Raw genomic sequence first — 19,336 nt, forward strand, 5'->3', positions numbered from 1 at the left:
CTTAATAGAAACAAACTTAATGAACAGAAAAAAAAAACAAGTATCGTCATATAACCTACTTGTAATAGCTCATGGATAAAAAGTGAACACAATAAACCCCATAATGGGATGCATTAAAGCAATCATCAAATATATTATAAAGGTAGATTTGAACTATGTTCTTATAACGATATATTGGATAAATGTTTAGATCGGGGTCATTAATTTTGCATCAAGTTGTCACACGTTTTAGCTTTTTTTATTTTTTACATTTTCTACTTTAGTAGCTACTTAAAAAAAACTTTAGTAGCTACTTTAGCTAGTTCATTTTTAACATTAAATAAAATACAAATACAAAATTAAACAGACTTTATACATTTTAAATATAGAAATTTACATTGAATAATAAAAATGTATTCTCAGATCAATCGCAATCAACAGCAGGTTCTCACTGTTATTTTTTTATTTTTGTTTTTGTTCTGGTAAATGGTGGAAATGTTCAATTACTAACCAATATGTGTATATAATGCACCCATACAAAATTAACTAGCCTACAAATATACCATTTGAATTTAGGTATATTAAAGCCAACAGACACTTTTTACAGTGCACAGAAACGAGACGTATATAATGATGCAACCGCGTTGTGTTCTACTGCAGGAGTCTTGTGACTCCTGCAGTAGAATTTGGGCTGTTGTACTGCAGAATTTGATACTACCATGACTCACGTGCCTCTTCGAGGTCTGGATAAATGCAAGTGGGATGTGCCTACTACGGTTTTCAACGGATAGGTAAACAAAGAAAAAAAAATAGAAAAAGGTGAATATTATATATACTAATAGTATTTATATTACTACTTTTTCCGCTCTACAAAGTTCAGGAAGTAAAAACCGCCTGACTGCATCTTTGGAGATAGTGGTACCCGGCGCGGCATCCATTTGGTAGCACCCATCATCTGATGCTCTATCAAGGTCACCCGCGCAGAGCATCATGGGCGGCGGTATCGGATGCTATTGGTCCCACCCCACGAGCACAATCCGCATCCTAACAGAAACCTCGCCGAATAAGGTATTCCCGCATCACGAGGCGCTGTGACGGAACAGCTGTCACAAGGCGTGATGCGAAATACGAGTCTCGGTTAAATAAAGGGGCGGGGGCGAGGCTTTACGTGCGCAGCCGCCGGTATTCCGTCAAAGGGGAACGTGCGGTTGGTCGTGTACTTGCGGCATGTGACGACTGAACGAATACATAATTGCCGGAGCGAATTTCACCAGATTTCAGAGCCAGTGGGTCAAAGGGATACGTGCACACGCGAACGGGTGGTCACGACGCACGAGACACGGTAACTGCAGACTCAGTTGATGATAAACATTTAAATTGGCAGTATATGACTTATCTAATAGCCTGATGCTGATTATTATAGTAGCCGCATCTTCTGTGATCTTATTTGGCTGTTTAGTTTAATGACTTTGACTGCGTTTTCTTTAAGTGAAAAAAATAATGAACAATTGTGGTGAATGCTAAAATATTACATGCATATGCGATCTATGTTTTTTTTAATGGTTATGAGACCTGTAATACTACCGTAGTATTAATAAAAGGCGAATATTAATTAAGAATATTTATTTTTACACTTGTCAAATGGTCTGAGGTGAAGAAGATGCCACTTAAATCCACTTGTCAAAAAAGTAGAGTCAGCAGTATGCAGAAACACCTGTTGTACGACAGTGCATAGTTTGGGGGGTTTATTGAGGCTATTTAACTAAGGTTATTTATTTATTTATTCATCGTTTGCTTCTTATTTTTTTGGTAATTTTGCACGATAGAATGAAGGGTTTGGGGGCTGGGGGGTCGTCACAAAAGGTTTGGGGGAGGGGTCAAAAAACTGTAGGCCTGTATTCTCTTATTTTTAAGTATATAGGTACGTATTTATAGATAAACATAGTGTTCAAAACTATTTCCAAACATTCATTTTACCACAAAAGTTTACGAGTTCGCCTGAAGATGTAAATAACAGTAACGTTATTCGTGCTTTGTTGTTCATTTCAGGATGTAGTATTGGCGAAACAAAAATAAAACTGTCATTTATTACTTAAATTATACATTTTAATATCATACAGGCTTATATGTCACTAAAACGTTTGTGGTTTGCTTAACGTGTAATTTATGAGCTCAGATGATAACCAAAGTCCCTTTAATTGGGGTATTCTTTAGACTTTGATGATAACGCAACAGATATGACTCTCACGCTGTTTACGCTGTTTTACAAATGTTTTAATTTTTTTGCAGTTTTTAAAAGCAAAATAGTCACGAACAGCATCGCATCTCGGGCATAAGAAGAGTGTGTGCCAAGTATCACGTTCACTCGGAATTCATCAATCTTGGACGTTTCCACTCTGGCACGATGGAGGGGGAGAAGGTTCGTCCTTATCTTTTCCTTTATCAATAACGGCTGCTTTTGTGCTGTATTATAATGATATGTCCCCACATCGCTCTACATGTATTTAAATATGACATTTATGCAGTTTAATTGTATGAAAGGGTTCATATATACTGTAAGTCTATGTGTTGCATCTTGAATGCAATGAATGTAGGCCTACCATAGATGCTTTGCATGACTTTGATTAACCATTTTAGTGATGCAAATTATTCATATGTATATGCAGTCTTTGTTTCAGCACTGAATGTATGTCAAAAGTCAATCAATATGATCAATCAGCAGTGTCATGCATAATCCCAGTGTGTTGCCTGTGTTTGCTGTAGTCTCATTGAAAGGAATCTCAGTGCAGCTGTTACCAATAGGATGTTGCTATGACGATGAAGGAGTGGCTGAGATGCTGAGGACAGGATATAAAGGCTATTAAGACCTATTGCGATGGAAATGTTTGGGAGAGACAAGGAGAGTGAGGCAGAGTGGGTAGTGAAGTTGTTTGTATTGGACGTTTATTTCTATCCTCTTAACCCTCACAACATCAGCAGATTCAATCATTCTTGCGAGCAGATTAGATGATTTCATTCATAGCTCTCTACACATGTTATGACTTTTCTGTCCAGGTTGTGTTATAATAATAATTCCGAGCGTTTGACTCAGAATGCATTTGTCAGATGACGTTTGCTTTGAAACTTATTTCACTGAGTCATTGTGACTTGAAAGCATTTGTATGGGTGCGGAAGAGAGGGAGAGTGAATCAAAGGAATAATAGGATCAGATTAGGAAAGGAAATGATGCTATTGATCTACATTTCTTTGAGATAGTTACATCCAGCTGGTTTTACTTAGATAAGGTTAAATGTTGGGCAAGAAATGCCCTGCAACACTGCATTGACCTACACAGATGCATCCATGTCCTTGGAATACTGCTGTATTTATACAGTTTATGGTGAAGACGATATACACTCCTTTTGTTTTGATATAGTTCAATAATATCTTTAAGGTCACCTGTGTCGAATATCTGACCATCTCAGCATCACACAGCCCTTCACAATTCACAGTGTCAGCACTGCTGTGTCCTATTGCCCTAGAAACCTGGAATCTGTAGTCATAGTGTTGTCTTACAGCTGGGGGCAGGGCCGTTTTAGGACATGGCTGATTTGTGATGATTAAGATAAGCTCTTTAATAATATAATGTGTTGTTAGCTGCTGTTGTGTTTACATTTACTACATCAAAGCGGACTGCAGTGTGACTACTGGATCTTTTTAGAGAATTCAGTCAAGCAAACATTAATGTAGGCTATGAATATGCATATGCGATTCATTAATAAAATTATATAATTTTTAATATATATATAACTGTTCTTATAATAATTATTACTTATGTTATTATTTCAGGAGTTCACAAAGACATTTTTCACTTATTTTATGTTGATATTTTATGTTCTTAAATAATTATTATAATAAATATGTAAATATTTTGTTAGAATTTGGTCTATTACAGTTTGACAGGTTTTATTCAGTCATTTTGCACATTATTGTCAACTAAAATGTATATGTCATTTAATATGTAATATGTCATTTTAATCAGAACAAAAGAACATTTTCATCCAAACACGAAAATTATGACTTAAAACAATCTGTAAGTCTTATCACTGTGTTCTTCTCTTTCTTGCTGCCATGCTCCTCATATCCTCTGTTTGGTGCTGAATTGGTGTTTCTCATTTAATTGAAATCTTTCCCGGGCTGTCTGTTTTTGTTTTCATTTTGCAGACGTAAATCTGTGATTCTCTTGAATGTCTCGACCTTTCTTGCTCTCTCTTTTTTTTTTTTTGAGAAATCGGTCAAGCAAACGTTAATAAAATAATCTAGGGGAGTAGCAAGTAAACTAGGACTTTAAAGAAACACGACCCAAGAAAAAGCATGATTAACATGGCATCTATGTTTTTTAAATGTTTTATAAATATAGACAATTTGCGAATATCAATAACTGCTTTTATAAATAAATAGGCTACTTTAATCTCAGAACTCTCTTTTAAAGTCCTTATGTATGTTTCATTTTTATGATCAAAATGTGAAAATGAAAATAAAAGAGGCAAAATAAAATGATGGACAACTAACCAACCTTGAACCATTTCTCTCTTGTTTTACAGAAGCAGGTGACATGCTACCTCCTGTTTTCTTTATTGACAGCTGTAATTGGCTCCCTGCAGTTTGGCTACAACACAGGTGTCATCAATGCCCCAGAACAGGTTAGTAGGTGTGTATGTGTGTATAGTACCGATCAAAAGTTCAAACACACATATACTACACGCATTCAAACTTTTGGGGTCAGTATGTTTTTTTTTAAGATTTAAAGCAAGAATGCATTAATTTACCAAAACACGTTTATTTAGTACTTGATTAAAATGATTAATCAAATCTTAAATAAAATACACAAACATACATAAATGGTAATATAGGAATTATGCAATGAAAATATTTGAACCTCTTAGAAACTGCGGGCGTTCTTTAATGCCACGTGGATGGAACGTTACGGGGAGCCCATCAAGCCGGGCATGTGCACCATTGTGTGGAGTTTTGCTGTGGCCATCTTTAGCATTGGTGGAATGGTGGGATCATTCAGTGTCGGTGTCGTAGCCAACAAATTTGGAAGGTGAGTGGAAATTAATTCATCATGTGTAATATGGCAATAAATTGACCAGTTTGGACTTGGTAAGAACCTGACATAACATTTGTGGAAGTCCTGTGCTCAGAGGCTTTTGCATTTTAAATGGAAAGAAAGTAATCCTAAACTTGTGACTTCTTCCGTGTCATTACTCATATAGGTTTACATTTATTGGTATAGACACACTGAAGTCATAGCCATGGCCTAGTGCTTAATGTTTTTTTTTCTAGTACATCGCACCATGGATCTAATGCATACATTATGGGTTCGAACCTGTCTTCCATGTAATTTATGCATCAGTAAAGTGGAAATGAACAGAGAAGTTTAATATTGTAATTTTTCATTTATGTTGTTGTGCTGGGAAACCTCAGTCAGATAATACATCAGCTTATGTGAGTTACTCATAATGCTGCTTTAACTGGAATGTAAATGCTTCATTAATAATAAAAGCAGTTTACTATAATGACGGCACTCAGAGTAGAAGAGTTGACCTCTGTCTTCCTTTCTGCTTGAACACTGTCCACACTGTCAGAAAAACCTCATTCAAAGCAAGCATTCATGTGTGCTCAGTGGCCATTGTTCTTTTTCTGTGGCCTTCTCTGCCACTCTCCCTGGTTTTGGTTGGTTTTTGATTTTGTCAGCAATAATCAAGAAGGAAAATATGTATAATATTTTTGTCTTTTGTCTTTAAAGCACAAAGATTTTACAACACAATAAACAGTAACTAACTATATACAAATATAAGCTACCATTTAAAAGTTTGTGGTCAGAAAAAAATGTATAAAGAAATGATTACTTTTATTCAGCAGGTGCTTTAATAAACAAAAGTAAAAGTAAAAAGATGATGAAAACATATTTGTATATTAGAATGTACTCTATATAGTTGGTGCTGAAAGCCTTGTGGGCAGTGCGCCGACGTACAGCGCTATTGTGCTACGGGCATCCTGATTTCGAATACCAACTCGAAGACCTTTCCCAATGCTGCCCCCCTATCTCTCTTCCACTTCACTTCCCATCAGTTATGATCTGTCCTATTGTAATAAAATAAGGCAAAAATGCCAAAATAAAACTATTATTACTTATATGTTATTATTTCAGGAGGTCACAAGGACATTTTTACACATATTTGGATAGTTTAACCTTTTGAATGTTTAAATTATTAAATGATTATTAAATTATTTTCTTTTTTATGTTTAAATATTTGGTTAGAGTTTGGCACATTATTTTCAACTAAAAGTACTATGTATCATTTTAGTCTGAGCAAAATATAATAAAATGAATGAATATGACATTGACTATATGCTGTGACATTTTCATCCAAGGACAAAAATTGTGACTAAAACAAAAAAGAGTGCAAGTCTTAACATTGTGTTTTTCTCTTTCTTGCTGTCATTTTTCTCATTTCCTCTAGTTGCTGCTGAATTAGTGTATCTAATTCAATTGAACTCCCTCTCTCCCTGTCTGTTTTTCTTTCCACAGACGTAAATCTATGTTCATCGTGAATATCTTGGCTCTGATTGGTGGTGGTCTCATGGGACTGTGCACTCTCTGCTCCTCCTTTGAGATGATCATTGTCGGTCGACTGGTTATTGGACTGTTCTGTGGCCTCTTCACCGGTCTTACTCCAATGTATGTTGGGGAAGTGTCGCCCACTCCCCTCCGCGGGGCCTTTGGGACCCTGCACCAGCTTGGTGTCGTGGTGGGCATCTTAATCGCACAGGTACAGCATTCTATGGCAGAGCCATGTAGTTTGTTACCTTTACATTAGTTTTTAATTTTGGATATGACCAGATGGTTTATAAAAAATGTGTAAATCGTTTCAAGAGCCTTGTGGCCACATTATATGTTTGTGCCACAACAAAGCCTTGGGGAAATAACCCCTCTAATTAGTTTTGATGCACTTTATTACATGAAGCTTCTAATTGAGTCTGCTGATCCATTTTTAAGTCTTCCAGCCTAATTTATGCCATCATAACCTAATCAGTTTTCATTTGATACCTGTAAATGTTCAAATTTCTTATAAGTCGTGTCCTTTTCCATCTAGATTTTTGGTCTGGAGTATCTGCTGGGTTCAGATAAGCTCTGGCCTGTGCTTCTGGCTTTAACTGTGCTACCTGCTGTCCTGCAGTGTATACTGCTTCCGTTCTGTCCAGAGAGCCCTCGATATCTGCTCATTAACCTCAATGAGGAAGAACAGGCCCGTAAAGGTAAAAAAGAAGTCACAAATGAGCTTTATCTCCACTGAGCTGCAACCATGCTTCACTGAACAGCTTACGCCGAAAGAACATTTATAGTGGTGAAAGCAAACTAAAGCAAATATATATTTTGCGTTGCCTTTTGCTTCAATAGCAAATTAAATAATCCATGATGGCTGTACAAAAGAGGAAGAAAATATCAGGAGATTGATTACACTAGTCAGAAAAGAGAAAGATTTGCCACCACTCCCTCAGAAAACACTCACGCATCAGCATTAACCTAAACTAATTTTTTATTTGGTGAACAACGTTCATCTGTGTGGCAATGAAGTTGTGCCAAATGCACTTAACTTTATGTTTCCACTTAATGTTAATTAGCCTTTGAGAGTGCTGATGACAAAATGAGCTAAAACATCTGCTTAAACAGGAGCCCTTTATTACATAATATACAGGTTATCATTTACTGGAGCTGGATGATTAATTTTACACCAGATTATTACGCACATAAATGTGTAAAAGAGGTCAGCTAGCACAGCTATGTTTTAAAATGCTATAAAAAAAAAACTCCAGTTTCAAAATTTTGCTCTGTTTTGAGCATCTTGACCAACCCGACACAGCAAACCTAGCTTTGAGTGGGACTATCTTTTAGACGATCAGTGGCAGCTGGCAAGTATTCAGGAAACCTGTTTGAACGCAATCAGTCTTTGCCATTCTGTTTGGTGATGCTAGGTGTTGGAGGAATTATACCCTTCCGCTTTAAGCCAGATAAAGTTTGTGAAATCATTTAAGCTACGTGCATAATATGACAGGTTTTATAATATAATAAATATATAATATAACAAATGTGCATTTTCTTATTTTTTGTAAACATCATTACCTCAAGCATCATTTGCTGCGAAGCAAAGTTTTCTCATCTAAGAACCTGATCCCTTGTCAGACTTGCTAAACTAGCCTGTTAACAAGTGTTTTCTTTTATTGAAACTGGAAATGGTGGAGAATAAGAAACGTCTCGGTTACGTACGTAACCCTCGTTCCCTGATGGAGGGAACGGAGACGTTATGTCTTGACGACATTAGGGGATTTACCTGGGAGCCCCGATCACCTCTGATAAGAGAAAACGCCAATGAAATTGGCTAGTGGATTTTGCATACCTGAGTCACTCCCCGTGCATACGGGTATAAGACACCGGCCAACTCTTCACGCCACTTACCTATTACCCAACACACGAGAAGAAACTGGCTCAACGCGGAGACTAAAATCTCGCGAAGGTGTTCGGTGTCGCCCAGCCTGCAGCTCTACAGATGTCTGCCAAAGAGGCACCGTGCGCCAACGCGTAGGAGGAGGCATCACTCCGTGTGGAGTGAGCCCTCACCCGAGGTGGCACGCCTCGCCTTGGGATTGGTACGCCAAGGCGATGGCATCCACTATCCAGTGGGCCAACCTCTGCTTGGAGACAGCCTTCCCTTTCTGCTGACCTCCATGGCAGACAAAGAGCTGCTCAGAGCTTCTGAAGCTCCGGGTGCGGTCCACGTATATGCTCTTGCGGGACACAGCAACGCCAAGGCTGGGTCTGCCTCCTCCGAGGGCAGTGCTTGCAGGTTCACCACCTGATCGCAGAAGGGCGTGGTGGGAGCCTTAGGCATGTATCCAAGCCGGAATCTCAGGACAACATGAGAGTAGGCCGGCCCGAACACAAGGCACTCTGCGCTTACCAAAAATGCTTGGAGGTCCCCGACCCTCTTGATGGAAGTGAGCGTGGTCAGGAGCGCTGTCTTAGCAGACAGGAACTTCAGCTCAACTGAATCCAGCGGCTCAAAGGGATCCCTCTGAAGTCCAGCCAGGACAATAGAGAGATCCCAGGAGGGCACCAAGGGTGACCTAGGAGGATTTAACCTCCTGGCAACCCTCAAGAACCTCACGATGAGATCGTGCTTTCCCAGGGACCGGCCATCCACTGCATCGTGATAGGCCGCAATAGCAGCCACATACACTTTCAAGGTGGAGGGCGACAGCCTACGCTCCAACCTCTCTTGCAGGAAAGAAAGAACTACTCCAATCGTGCATCTTCGGGGGTCTTCTCGGCGAGAAGAACACCAGTTTGCGAACAGACTCCACTTCAGTGCATAGGCTTGCCTAGTTGAAGGAGCTCTATCCTGAGTGATGGTGTCCACCACAGCCTGTGGCAGGCCACTCAAGTCTGCCGCGTCCCATCCAGGAGCCACACATGGAAGTTCCACAGATCTGGACGCGGGTGCCATATGTTGCCGAGCTCCTGAGAAAGGAGGTCCTTCCTCAGTGGAATGCGCCAAGGAGGAGCTGTCATGAGGAGCATGAGTTCCGGAAGCCAGGTCCGGGTGGGCCAATATTGCGCAACCAACAAGACCTGCTCCTCGTCCTCCCTGACCTTGCACAGAGTCTGTGCGAGCAGGCTCACAGGGGAAACGCTGGGGGAAACGCATACTTGCGCAGAGCCCGAGGCCAGCTGTGTGCCAGTGCGTCTGTGCCGAGGGGGGCCTCGGTCAGGGAGTAATACAGCTGGCAGTGGGAGGACTCGCGGGAAGAAAACAGGTCTACTTGAGCTTCCCCGAATCGACTCCAAATCAGCCGGATCGTCTCAGGATGGGGTCGCCATTCTCCGGGGGAACGTGAGCTGTCGTCAGAGCGCGTCGGCTGCACAATTGAGCACCCCCGGAATGTGGACGGCACGCAGCAATTTAAGCTGTGTCTGACTCCAGAGAAGGAGATGGCGGGCGAGCTGTGACATGCGGCGTGATCGTAGACCTCCCTGACGGTTGATGTACGAAACAGCATCTTGAACGGGAGCTTGTGCTCTGCCTCATCTCGGCTGGAGGGACCGGCTCGATTGCATCCTTTGCCAGGAGGACAGCAATCTCCTCGCACAAGACAGGTGCGTCTCGGACTGCCACCGAAGTCTCGAGAATGCCACTGAACTTGGGAGGTTGCCTGGCGAACTGAATCTGTAGCCGAGTCGAATTGTGAGAATGAGCAAGCCACGCCCCCAGACACCGTGCAAGTGGCACCAAACAGCCGACGTACCCGCAGCGGTGCAGCGAAAGGGAGTAAGGCTGGATGGAACAGAAGATGGTGCATTCTGACTCATCCCCGCAGAACTCCCTGAGTCCCTGGGGGGACTCGCTAGAGGCGCGTGGGGAGGCACTTTGTCCCCGAACCGCACTCTCTTGGCCGCTGGCAAGATGGGTCGCAGGCGAGAGTGAGGAGGCAGCGCGTCGCACACTGTCAGCCCGCAAACTTGAGAACCCGGAGGAAAGGGAAATTGCTCTTTTATTGAAAACGTGGGTACCGCTGGCCCTTGAGCCAGCAGCGGAACAGAAACACAGGATTCTCCGCCCGGCCCTCCTCCGGGGGAAGGAGCGATGTTGTCCTCGTCGTCTCCTGGGAAAGAGCAAAATTCCACATCTCCGGGTTGCATCTTGAAAAAGACGCGAGCCGTCCGTGATTTGGTCTTTTAGAATTTGCTCTTTCAGTTGAAGTGCCCAGGGGAATCGCTGCTGCGAGGGACTCTGCTGATCGCACCGTAACGCCAACCGGGAACAAAATAAAGAGGTGGAAAGGCTTTGTGGAGATCAGCACTCTTCTCATCCACTCGGCTCCGAAGCAAAAATCTGATGAGTGGATGCACCTGTCGCCCTTTTATACCCGTATGCACGGGGAGTGGCTCAGGTATGCAAAATCCACTAGCCAATTTCATTGGCGTTTTCTCTTATCAGAGGTGATCGGAGCTCCCAGGTAAATCCCCTAATGTCGTCACGACATAACTTGTAGTGACCGACAGATAGGGAACTGGAATAAGGTGGAGAAACCATACCTACTCTGATATTGTGGTTTACTGTTCCTTATATAGGAAGCAAAATTTGAGCTTTTAAGAGTCCCTAAACTTGACAAAAGACCAACAGCAATAGCGCCTTTTATCCTAGAATGCATCTAAATATACACATACAATTAAGTTAAAATAAATAATACATTTAAAACAGTAAAGACTTTAATTTTATTGTAATTAATGGCAATAATGGAAAGTTTAATGTTAAGATTTCTCTTTTAAATAAATGCTGTTTTTCATCAAAGAATTCTGAAATAATGTATCTGTAACAGAACTGTTTGTTTAGTTTCCTTTTTGTCCTTATTTTGTTCTTCCTGTTTTAGTTTGTGTCCTAGTTTTGTTAATTAATGATCGTCATCACCTGTGTTTAATTAATTACCTTGTTTCCTCGTTTGTTCCAGCCCCTTTATAAGTCCTCAGTTCTGCCTTTGTGTTTGTCTGATCTTGAGTTAACTTATTGTCTCAGTGAGTTGATGCTGTTTATTAAAGACTACTCTTTTGTTTATTCTTTTCGTCGTGCGCCTTCATCCACAACCACAGACACGTTACAGTATCATGGTTTTCCTAAAAATATTAAGCAGATCAACTGTTTTCAACATTGATAATAATAAGAAATGTTTCTTGAGCACCAGATCAGCATATTAGAATGATTTCTGAAGGATTATGTGACACTGAAGACTGGAGTAATGGCTGATGAAAATTCAGTTTTGCTGTCAAAGGAATAAATTACATTCTAAAATAAAAAAATTAAAATATGATATATATATGAAGAGTTCCATTTGAAATTGTCTTCTGAAATGAGTATTTATTTCAGGGTTATGTTTGGTTATTTCAATTTAATGGCAAAGTGAATCACAATTTCATTGCCATTAAAGTGAAATTACTAAACCTACACATAGGAGCCCGGTAAAAATGCTTATTTTAGAAGAACATTTCAAATGGCACTTAGAGGCTTTTGCACCTGAACTCTTCATACATGCATATATTTATATTTTGAATAAACACTGTTCTTTTTAACTTTTTATTTATCAAAAAATCCTGAAAAACTATCACAGGTCCCAAAAAATGTCCAACATTGATTCGAAATCAGAATATTAGAATGATTACTGAAGGATTGTGTGACACTGAAAACTGGAGTAATGATGCTGAAAATTGCTTTGCTTCATATTTTATGCTATATTTTAAATTATATTAAAATAGAAAAATGTTCTTTTAAATTTTTGATCAAATAGATACAGCCTTAATGACCATAAGAAACTTCTTTAAAAAAAACATTAAAAATCTTACTTTAATGACAAGTGTATATAGCCACTTCTTTCAGAAACACTCAACAATTTTACCCACGCCAAACTTTTGAAGTCTTTCTTGTTAGATTTGTATGACCAAAACTCCTTATTTTATTTTTATATTTATATTATTATTTTTTTTATTATTTTGTCCCTCAGCACTGGTACGCCTCCGTGGTTACGAGGATGTGGGGAAGGACATGCAGGAGATGAAGGAGGAGAGTTTGAAGATGGCCATGGAGAAGAAGGTGACCATCCCAGAGCTCTTCCGCACCGCTGCTTACCGCCAGCCTCTGCTCATCGCTGTCATGCTGCAGCTGTCCCAGCAGCTGTCTGGCATCAACGCTGTGAGTGACATACATTACCCATCATCCACTGTGCTCGTTACAGCATACTACCTTCTATTTTGAATGTGAAACAGTATGTATATTGTTTATAATATGCGTACTTTATATATGCAGTAAATATTTGGATGTCTTACTCTTGGATGTGTTACTTGGAATGCGACCAAAGCCAAACTTTCATTATGTTCCAAAATGCATTATCCTGAAATGCAATGTGCCGGACTTGACCTTATATTTTGAATGTGACAAATGATTTCTGATATCAACCATGATTTTTAACTTCCACTTTATAGCTCATTATTTGGTCAGACTGTAAAATGTTTAATATACATTAGTGTTCTTGTTTTACTATCACTTTACATTCTTTAGTTAACCATTTGGACTTGTCTTTGTGTTTCTCAAAGGTTTTTTATTACTCAACTGGTATTTTTGAGTCAGCTGGAGTGAGCCAGCCCATTTATGCCACCATTGGAGCTGGAGTAGTTAACACCGTCTTTACCATTGTATCTGTAAGTATTTTATCAGTGAACTTCATAAGAAGTCTGTGATGTGTTTGAAATAATACTTACATTTTTCCTTTTCTACAAGCTTTTCTTGGTGGAGAGGGCAGGACGAAGAACTTTGCACCTTATTGGTTTGGGTGGAATGGCTGTCAGCGCCTTGGCCATGACCATTGCTCTCTCATTGGTGGGTCCTGCTGTCTGTTTTCATTTTGCTGAAGATTCAAAACAGTCACTGTAAATATCTGGCCATCATAAGAATGCTAATGTCATACCTGTATTTTCTTACCTTTGTCCCTGAGCAGAAGGACATCGAGGCTCTTCGCTACCTCAGCATTGCTGCAATCTTTGCCTTTGTGGCCATGTTTGAGATGGGCCCTGGACCCATTCCCTGGTTCATAGTGGCTGAACTGTTTTCCCAAGGGCCACGTCCTGCCGCCATGGCCGTCGCAGGATGCTCCAACTGGACAGCCAACTTCCTTGTGGGAATCAGCTTCCCTAAACTGGAGGTATGAGCTTAATTTAGATTAACTTTTAAAAACAACTGCCATTACTTTAACTACTTAAAACTACAGTATTGTTTTAAAGTGTTTTAAGATAAATATAGTAATATTGGTTATGAAGAACCAGCTTTACAAATAAACATTTCTGGAAAAAAGCACACACACACATTTGAACTTGAATTTGAAGTTTTTAAATAATTATTCTATTATAAACAAGTATTTCATGTCAAGTGATTTTTATGTTAGATTAGTGTGTTATTCTCCTTGTGGGAATTAGCTTATTACAACTTTAAAAAACTTATTAACTTATTAAAAGCTTATTAAAATGTATTCAATTAATTGCCATTACTTTAACCACTTAAATCTACTGAAATCATTTTTTAAGTAAATTATATTAAAATTCTATATGGAGAACCAGCTTTTCAATTAAATATTTATATACAGTGGGGGAAAAAATTATTTGATCCCTGCTGATTTTGTACGTTTGCCCACTGACAAAGAAATGATCAATCTATAATTTTAATGGTAGGTTTATTTGAACAGTGAGAGACAGAATTACAACAAAAAAATCCAGAAAAACGCATTTAAAAAAAGTTATGAATTGATTTGCATTTTAATGAGTCAAATAAGTATTTGACCCCTTGGCAAAACATGACTTAGTGCTTGGTGGCAAAACCCTTGTTGGCAATCACAGAGGTCAGACATTTCTTGTAGTTGGCCACCAGGTTTGCACACATCTCAGGAGGGATTTTGTCCCACTCCTCTATGCAGATCCTCTCCAAGTCATTAAGGTTTCGAGGCTGACGTTTGGCAACTCGAACCTTCAGCTCCCTCCACAGATTTTCTATGGGATTAAGATCTGGAGACTAGCTAGGCCACTCCAGGACCTTAAAGGGCTAGTTCACCCAAAAATGAAAATTATGTCATTAATTACTCACCCTGATGTCGTTCTAAACCCGTAAGACCTCCGTTCATCATCGGAACACAATTTAAGATATTTTTGATGAAATCCGAGAGTTTTCTGACCCTCCATAGACAGCAATGTAATTGCAATGTTTCCATGCCCTGAAATGCAGTAAGGACGTCGGTAAAACAGTCCATGTGACATCAGTGGTTCAACCGTAATTTTATGAAGCTACAAGAATACTTTTTGTCGGCAAAGAAAACAAAAATAACGACTTTATTCAACAATTCATCTCTTAAATTAATTTATTAAATCAATATCCATTACTTTAACCACTTAAAACGAATAATTGTCCTAATATAGAACATTAAGTTAGTTTTATCTCATAGTTATCGTGATTTAATTTTGTGGTAAAATGTGCGCACAATGTCAGAATTAACTTTTTTCTTATTGTTTGTGAACTACAGGAGCTGTGCGGGCCATATGTCTTCATTATATTTATGATCTTCCTCATCATCTTCTTCATCTTTACGTACTTCAAAGTACCGGAGACCAAAGGGCGAACTTTCGATGACATCGCCCGTGGTTTTAGCGGGGCTCCGCCTCTGGCTGCCACCTCCGTGGAGGAGCCTGGCAGAGTTGCACTTCCTGCCTCTCCGGTCAAAGAAAAGGTCCCATTGGTGGAAGCTTCCAAATCTTCCTCAGAACAGGGTGCAAGCTCATCTGAGAAAGCTGCGGCAAATGCCAAAAAGGTGGCGGAGAAACCAAGCTCAGTTACCCAGCCACTGGTGGATTCTAGTAAAGAGGAGAAATCTAATTCCACCATCTAAGAAACGGTGTAACTATATAGCTGAATATGATTAAAGCCATGACATGTACCACTGACGATAGAAATATAATACTAGAGATATATTTACTGGAAATAAATTATTTAGGGTAAACAGATTATGAAAGGAACCACAGTGGGAGAGTCACAGATCTCCTAGACATATTTTGAAAGGATACGAGAGCTCATGAGCTTTATTTTGTGTAGTTTGACAAATGATGGTTTGGTGCAATATTGATTCATGTTTTTAAGGGTTTTATCCTTTTATTGCTCATTCCTGTTTGTGCATATTTTGTGCAGTTTTAATGTAAATTTTCAAATTGGACATAGTTTCATCAACTCAAACAGGGAAATTTAAAAAAAGGGAATTTTAACATTTGGCCTTCATAGTTCTCACCATCTTCAACTGTCAAACCTCTTTTCTTTTTTTTGCTTATAGAAAAACCAAAGTGTTTTTCCCTTGAATGATAGCTGGCGATCATTATGATCTTGAGGTTTTTGCACTGACGATGTTTATTTTGTATAAAATAGAGTGTGTATAGAAATATATATACATTTTCATTACTTCAGATCAGTACTACCATAAAAACACTTAAAACATATAATTAATTAGAAGATTCATTAAAATATTTATATTTATAGGAAGTGCTTAGCTAGTCAAGCTTATGCCAAGAATAAAATCACTAGTTTACTGCCAAAAATAATACATTTAAAGAAACAGACTCTTCAGATAAAAATAGTCACTCATTTATTTAAAATCAAGTAAAGGTTGTATTGTAGAGGACGCAAATGGACCAACCAGTGTTTAGTGAATATCACTGTATATCCTATTAAGTACACAAATTCACATTTCAGATATCCAAGATTAAGATTTTTAGCAAATTATGTAATCAAGGAGGAAATTAGCTAGATTATGACCATTAATCCCGCTACTGAATTTCCTGTGCTTGGTGATTTAGTATTTCAGCGTTACATCTGCTACACCGACTCACTTTGAGGTTTGACAGAGTAGTGAAACAAGTCTCACCTGATTTGAATAAATGTGTTTATAATAACTGTAGTTTTGCACTTTCTGACATTCTGTGTTAATCCATTTCATAGAGAACACATATAGTATTTTTTTGTTCATACATTTATTTTTTACTTTTATTAGAGAAACTTTACCAATAATTTCTATCATGTAAGTCAATAGATGCTTTATGCTGCCATTGCTTAGGTGTTGCTATTTTTGTCTAGATATTGAAAGTGAAAGTATTTATTAATAAGCACATTTATATGCCAGGGGTAATATGAAGAACTGCATTTTCCCATTCCGATATCTTGTGGTCATGTATGTGTTGCACGGAGAGAAACTCCAAAAAAGACCAAGAAAGACAACATTCCTCTTGCAGTAGTGCACTGTGGTTTGTATTCCAGTGGTCAAGAGCAGCTTAATACTGAGCCAGCCCTCTTCTAACACTAGCAAACACAACCATCTTATTAACTGTTCATACCTTTCACATATTGCATCTTTTACTGTGCATTATGTACACAACTCATAGCTACTTGCTGACTGTACAGTTAGAAGAGCATCACCCTGTAAATACCTAAGTTCATGTTTCTGTGTTGAATGGTCTAATTGATGAAATTGCAGGTCAAAATGAGAGTGTCTGCTAAACAGAAGTGTTGATGTTTTGACGTTTGTATATTTTATGGTGGCTTTTCCTGAATGTGTATCAAAATCACGAGTGGTACTGTGTACAGTTGTTGTATTATTTGTGAATAAATAGTCTAAATTATTTATTCTCTTGTTACTTCTGTTTCCTAATTGTTAATAGGATACTTCAGATTCAGTGAAGTATCTATAATACAGTAACATTTGTGGTATTTTGGTGTAGCTATAATAATTGTCATCACAAAAATATATTAAAGATAACTGAAGTCATAAAGAAAACCATTTTTACTCAGTGTGCATATAAATAACAATATGAATTTGATAATGAGTATTTATAGTTCTTTCCGATAAAACAAGTTAGTATTTTTTTAATCACTGATCTGATATTCAAATAACACAACATCATTTGTCTCCATTAGCATCGTTCTGCGTAAAGAACCTTTCATCTTCAATAACGACCTTTGAAGCCAATCAGATTTTAGCATCGCGTATGCGTCATCAACCGTGCTCCTGGTTAAATACAGGTGAGGAGAAACTGGATAAGTACTCTCTTAAAAGACTTACCAATGACATTAATACCAACTGTTCTTTCTGTTTAGAAAACAATGAAACATATTTAAATTTATTCTGGAATTGCTCTTAACACAACATCATTTTGGTGTGACATTCTTGACTTTATCAAATGTTATGTGAATCCTAATTTTGAGTTTACTTATAGAAATGTCATTTTTGGCTTTCATGAATGTGAAAAAAAGAAAGTGATGCTTATTTTATAAATCTTATTTTCCTGTTAGCTAAATATCATATTCATAAATGTAAATTTTCTGAATGCAAACCTCTTTTTTTAAGATTCAAACTTGAAATGAAAATGTATTTTGATTCTACGGAGTTCTCTACGAACATAAAAGCAATAAGAACAATGACTTTGTTGAAGGACTTGGCACTTGGACTGAAAGACTGAATGGCCCTGAACGGTTGTTGTAATATGTTTTGACGATGAAAGCTGTTATTGTTTTTTTGTTTGTTGTTGTTGTTTTCAAGCATTCAATAAAAAAAAAAAAAAAAACAGGTGAGGAGAAACTTTAATATTTAGACAAAATACAAATGAAATCGCATTTATTGAAGGATTTTTATAAAACCTACTTCAATTTCACTCACTGACCAACACCGCAGGCTTGAAGATGTAAGTGGAAAACCAAACATTTAAGATGAAAAATAAGTCAGGTGACCATTATTATTTACAACTGCACTCGATGACTAAATTGACAAAAAAATGTAAATTTACATTAATAAATAGTGTATTTTAAATACATACTTCATTATAATGCAATAGACTTTCCAGTTACCAACAATATAATTTTAATTTATACCATTTGAATTAGCCATAGCAGTGACCATAATGGTTATGTCAGTCCTCTATTGTGTGTGTCTTGTGTTTCCACGTGTGCCCTGTGTTTCTATGTCCATATTTGGTTTGTTTCCTGTCCTCGTTATGTCATTAGTAGTTGATTTGTTTCCAGGTGTGTTTCGTTAATTATCCTGGTATTTAAGTCCTGTCTGTGTTGTGAGATGTCGGCTGTGTCCAAATTCAGGGTCTGCATCCTTCGGAGTACTCATTTGAAGGATGTTACGTCACAGCGCCGCGACGAAGGCTGTCCAAATTCGTAGGATCCTTCAAATGCGGCCCACAAATACGTCCTCCTTTTCCCCGAATTGGAAGGATGGGTGTGGTGGATCCTTTCCCGTCCTACCTATCCCATAATTCTTTTCGGCAGAGCGTAATGGCGGACGAAGCGAGCGGTAGCGGAGTGGGAGAGGAGTTTCTCTGACAAAACAAGCTCAAGTTTATGCTTCGGCTCAATGAATTTGTAGGAGAAATTAGTAGAATACTTAAAAACAAATAAAAATAGGCTATAATGGCTTACCTGGATGTGACTGTCTTGTAGTCTGATATAAAAACTCTCCGACAACGAGCAAAGAAAGTATTTAATTTATTTAATTGCTTTATTTCTTCCAAAAGAATTAAAATGAGGAGAATAACTCTTTGTTTGTCCATTTTCCCGCTTCTTGCTTGGCGCTGTCACGGTTGCTAGGCGACAGGATATGAGCAACGGGTAAGGGAGGGAACTGAAAGAAGGGTAGGCTGTCCAAATTCACAAACACCGACTTCCGGGTTTTGCGGACGTCG

General features: G+C 38.5%; 1 protein-coding gene across 1 annotated transcript; it reads left to right on the plus strand.

Annotated features, from left to right (window-relative positions):
* The first annotated feature begins 975 nt into the window (after positions 1 to 975).
* Positions 976 to 19,214, plus strand: LOC306884786 (solute carrier family 2, facilitated glucose transporter member 3-like). Its single transcript, XM_079440976.1, has 11 exons — positions 976 to 1,321; positions 2,269 to 2,398; positions 4,563 to 4,661; positions 4,905 to 5,065; positions 6,557 to 6,797; positions 7,122 to 7,284; positions 12,577 to 12,764; positions 13,166 to 13,270; positions 13,350 to 13,448; positions 13,567 to 13,770; positions 15,136 to 19,214. Exons 2-11 carry the CDS (start codon positions 2,384 to 2,386, stop codon positions 15,496 to 15,498), a joined length of 1,638 nt encoding a protein of 545 aa, XP_079297102.1. The 5' UTR covers positions 976 to 1,321; positions 2,269 to 2,383; the 3' UTR covers positions 15,499 to 19,214.
* The last annotated feature ends 122 nt before the right edge of the window (positions 19,215 to 19,336 follow it).

This window comes from Barbus barbus (assembly GCF_936440315.1).
Source record: "Barbus barbus genome assembly, chromosome: 19".
NCBI classification, from domain to species: Eukaryota; Metazoa; Chordata; class Actinopteri; order Cypriniformes; family Cyprinidae; genus Barbus; species Barbus barbus.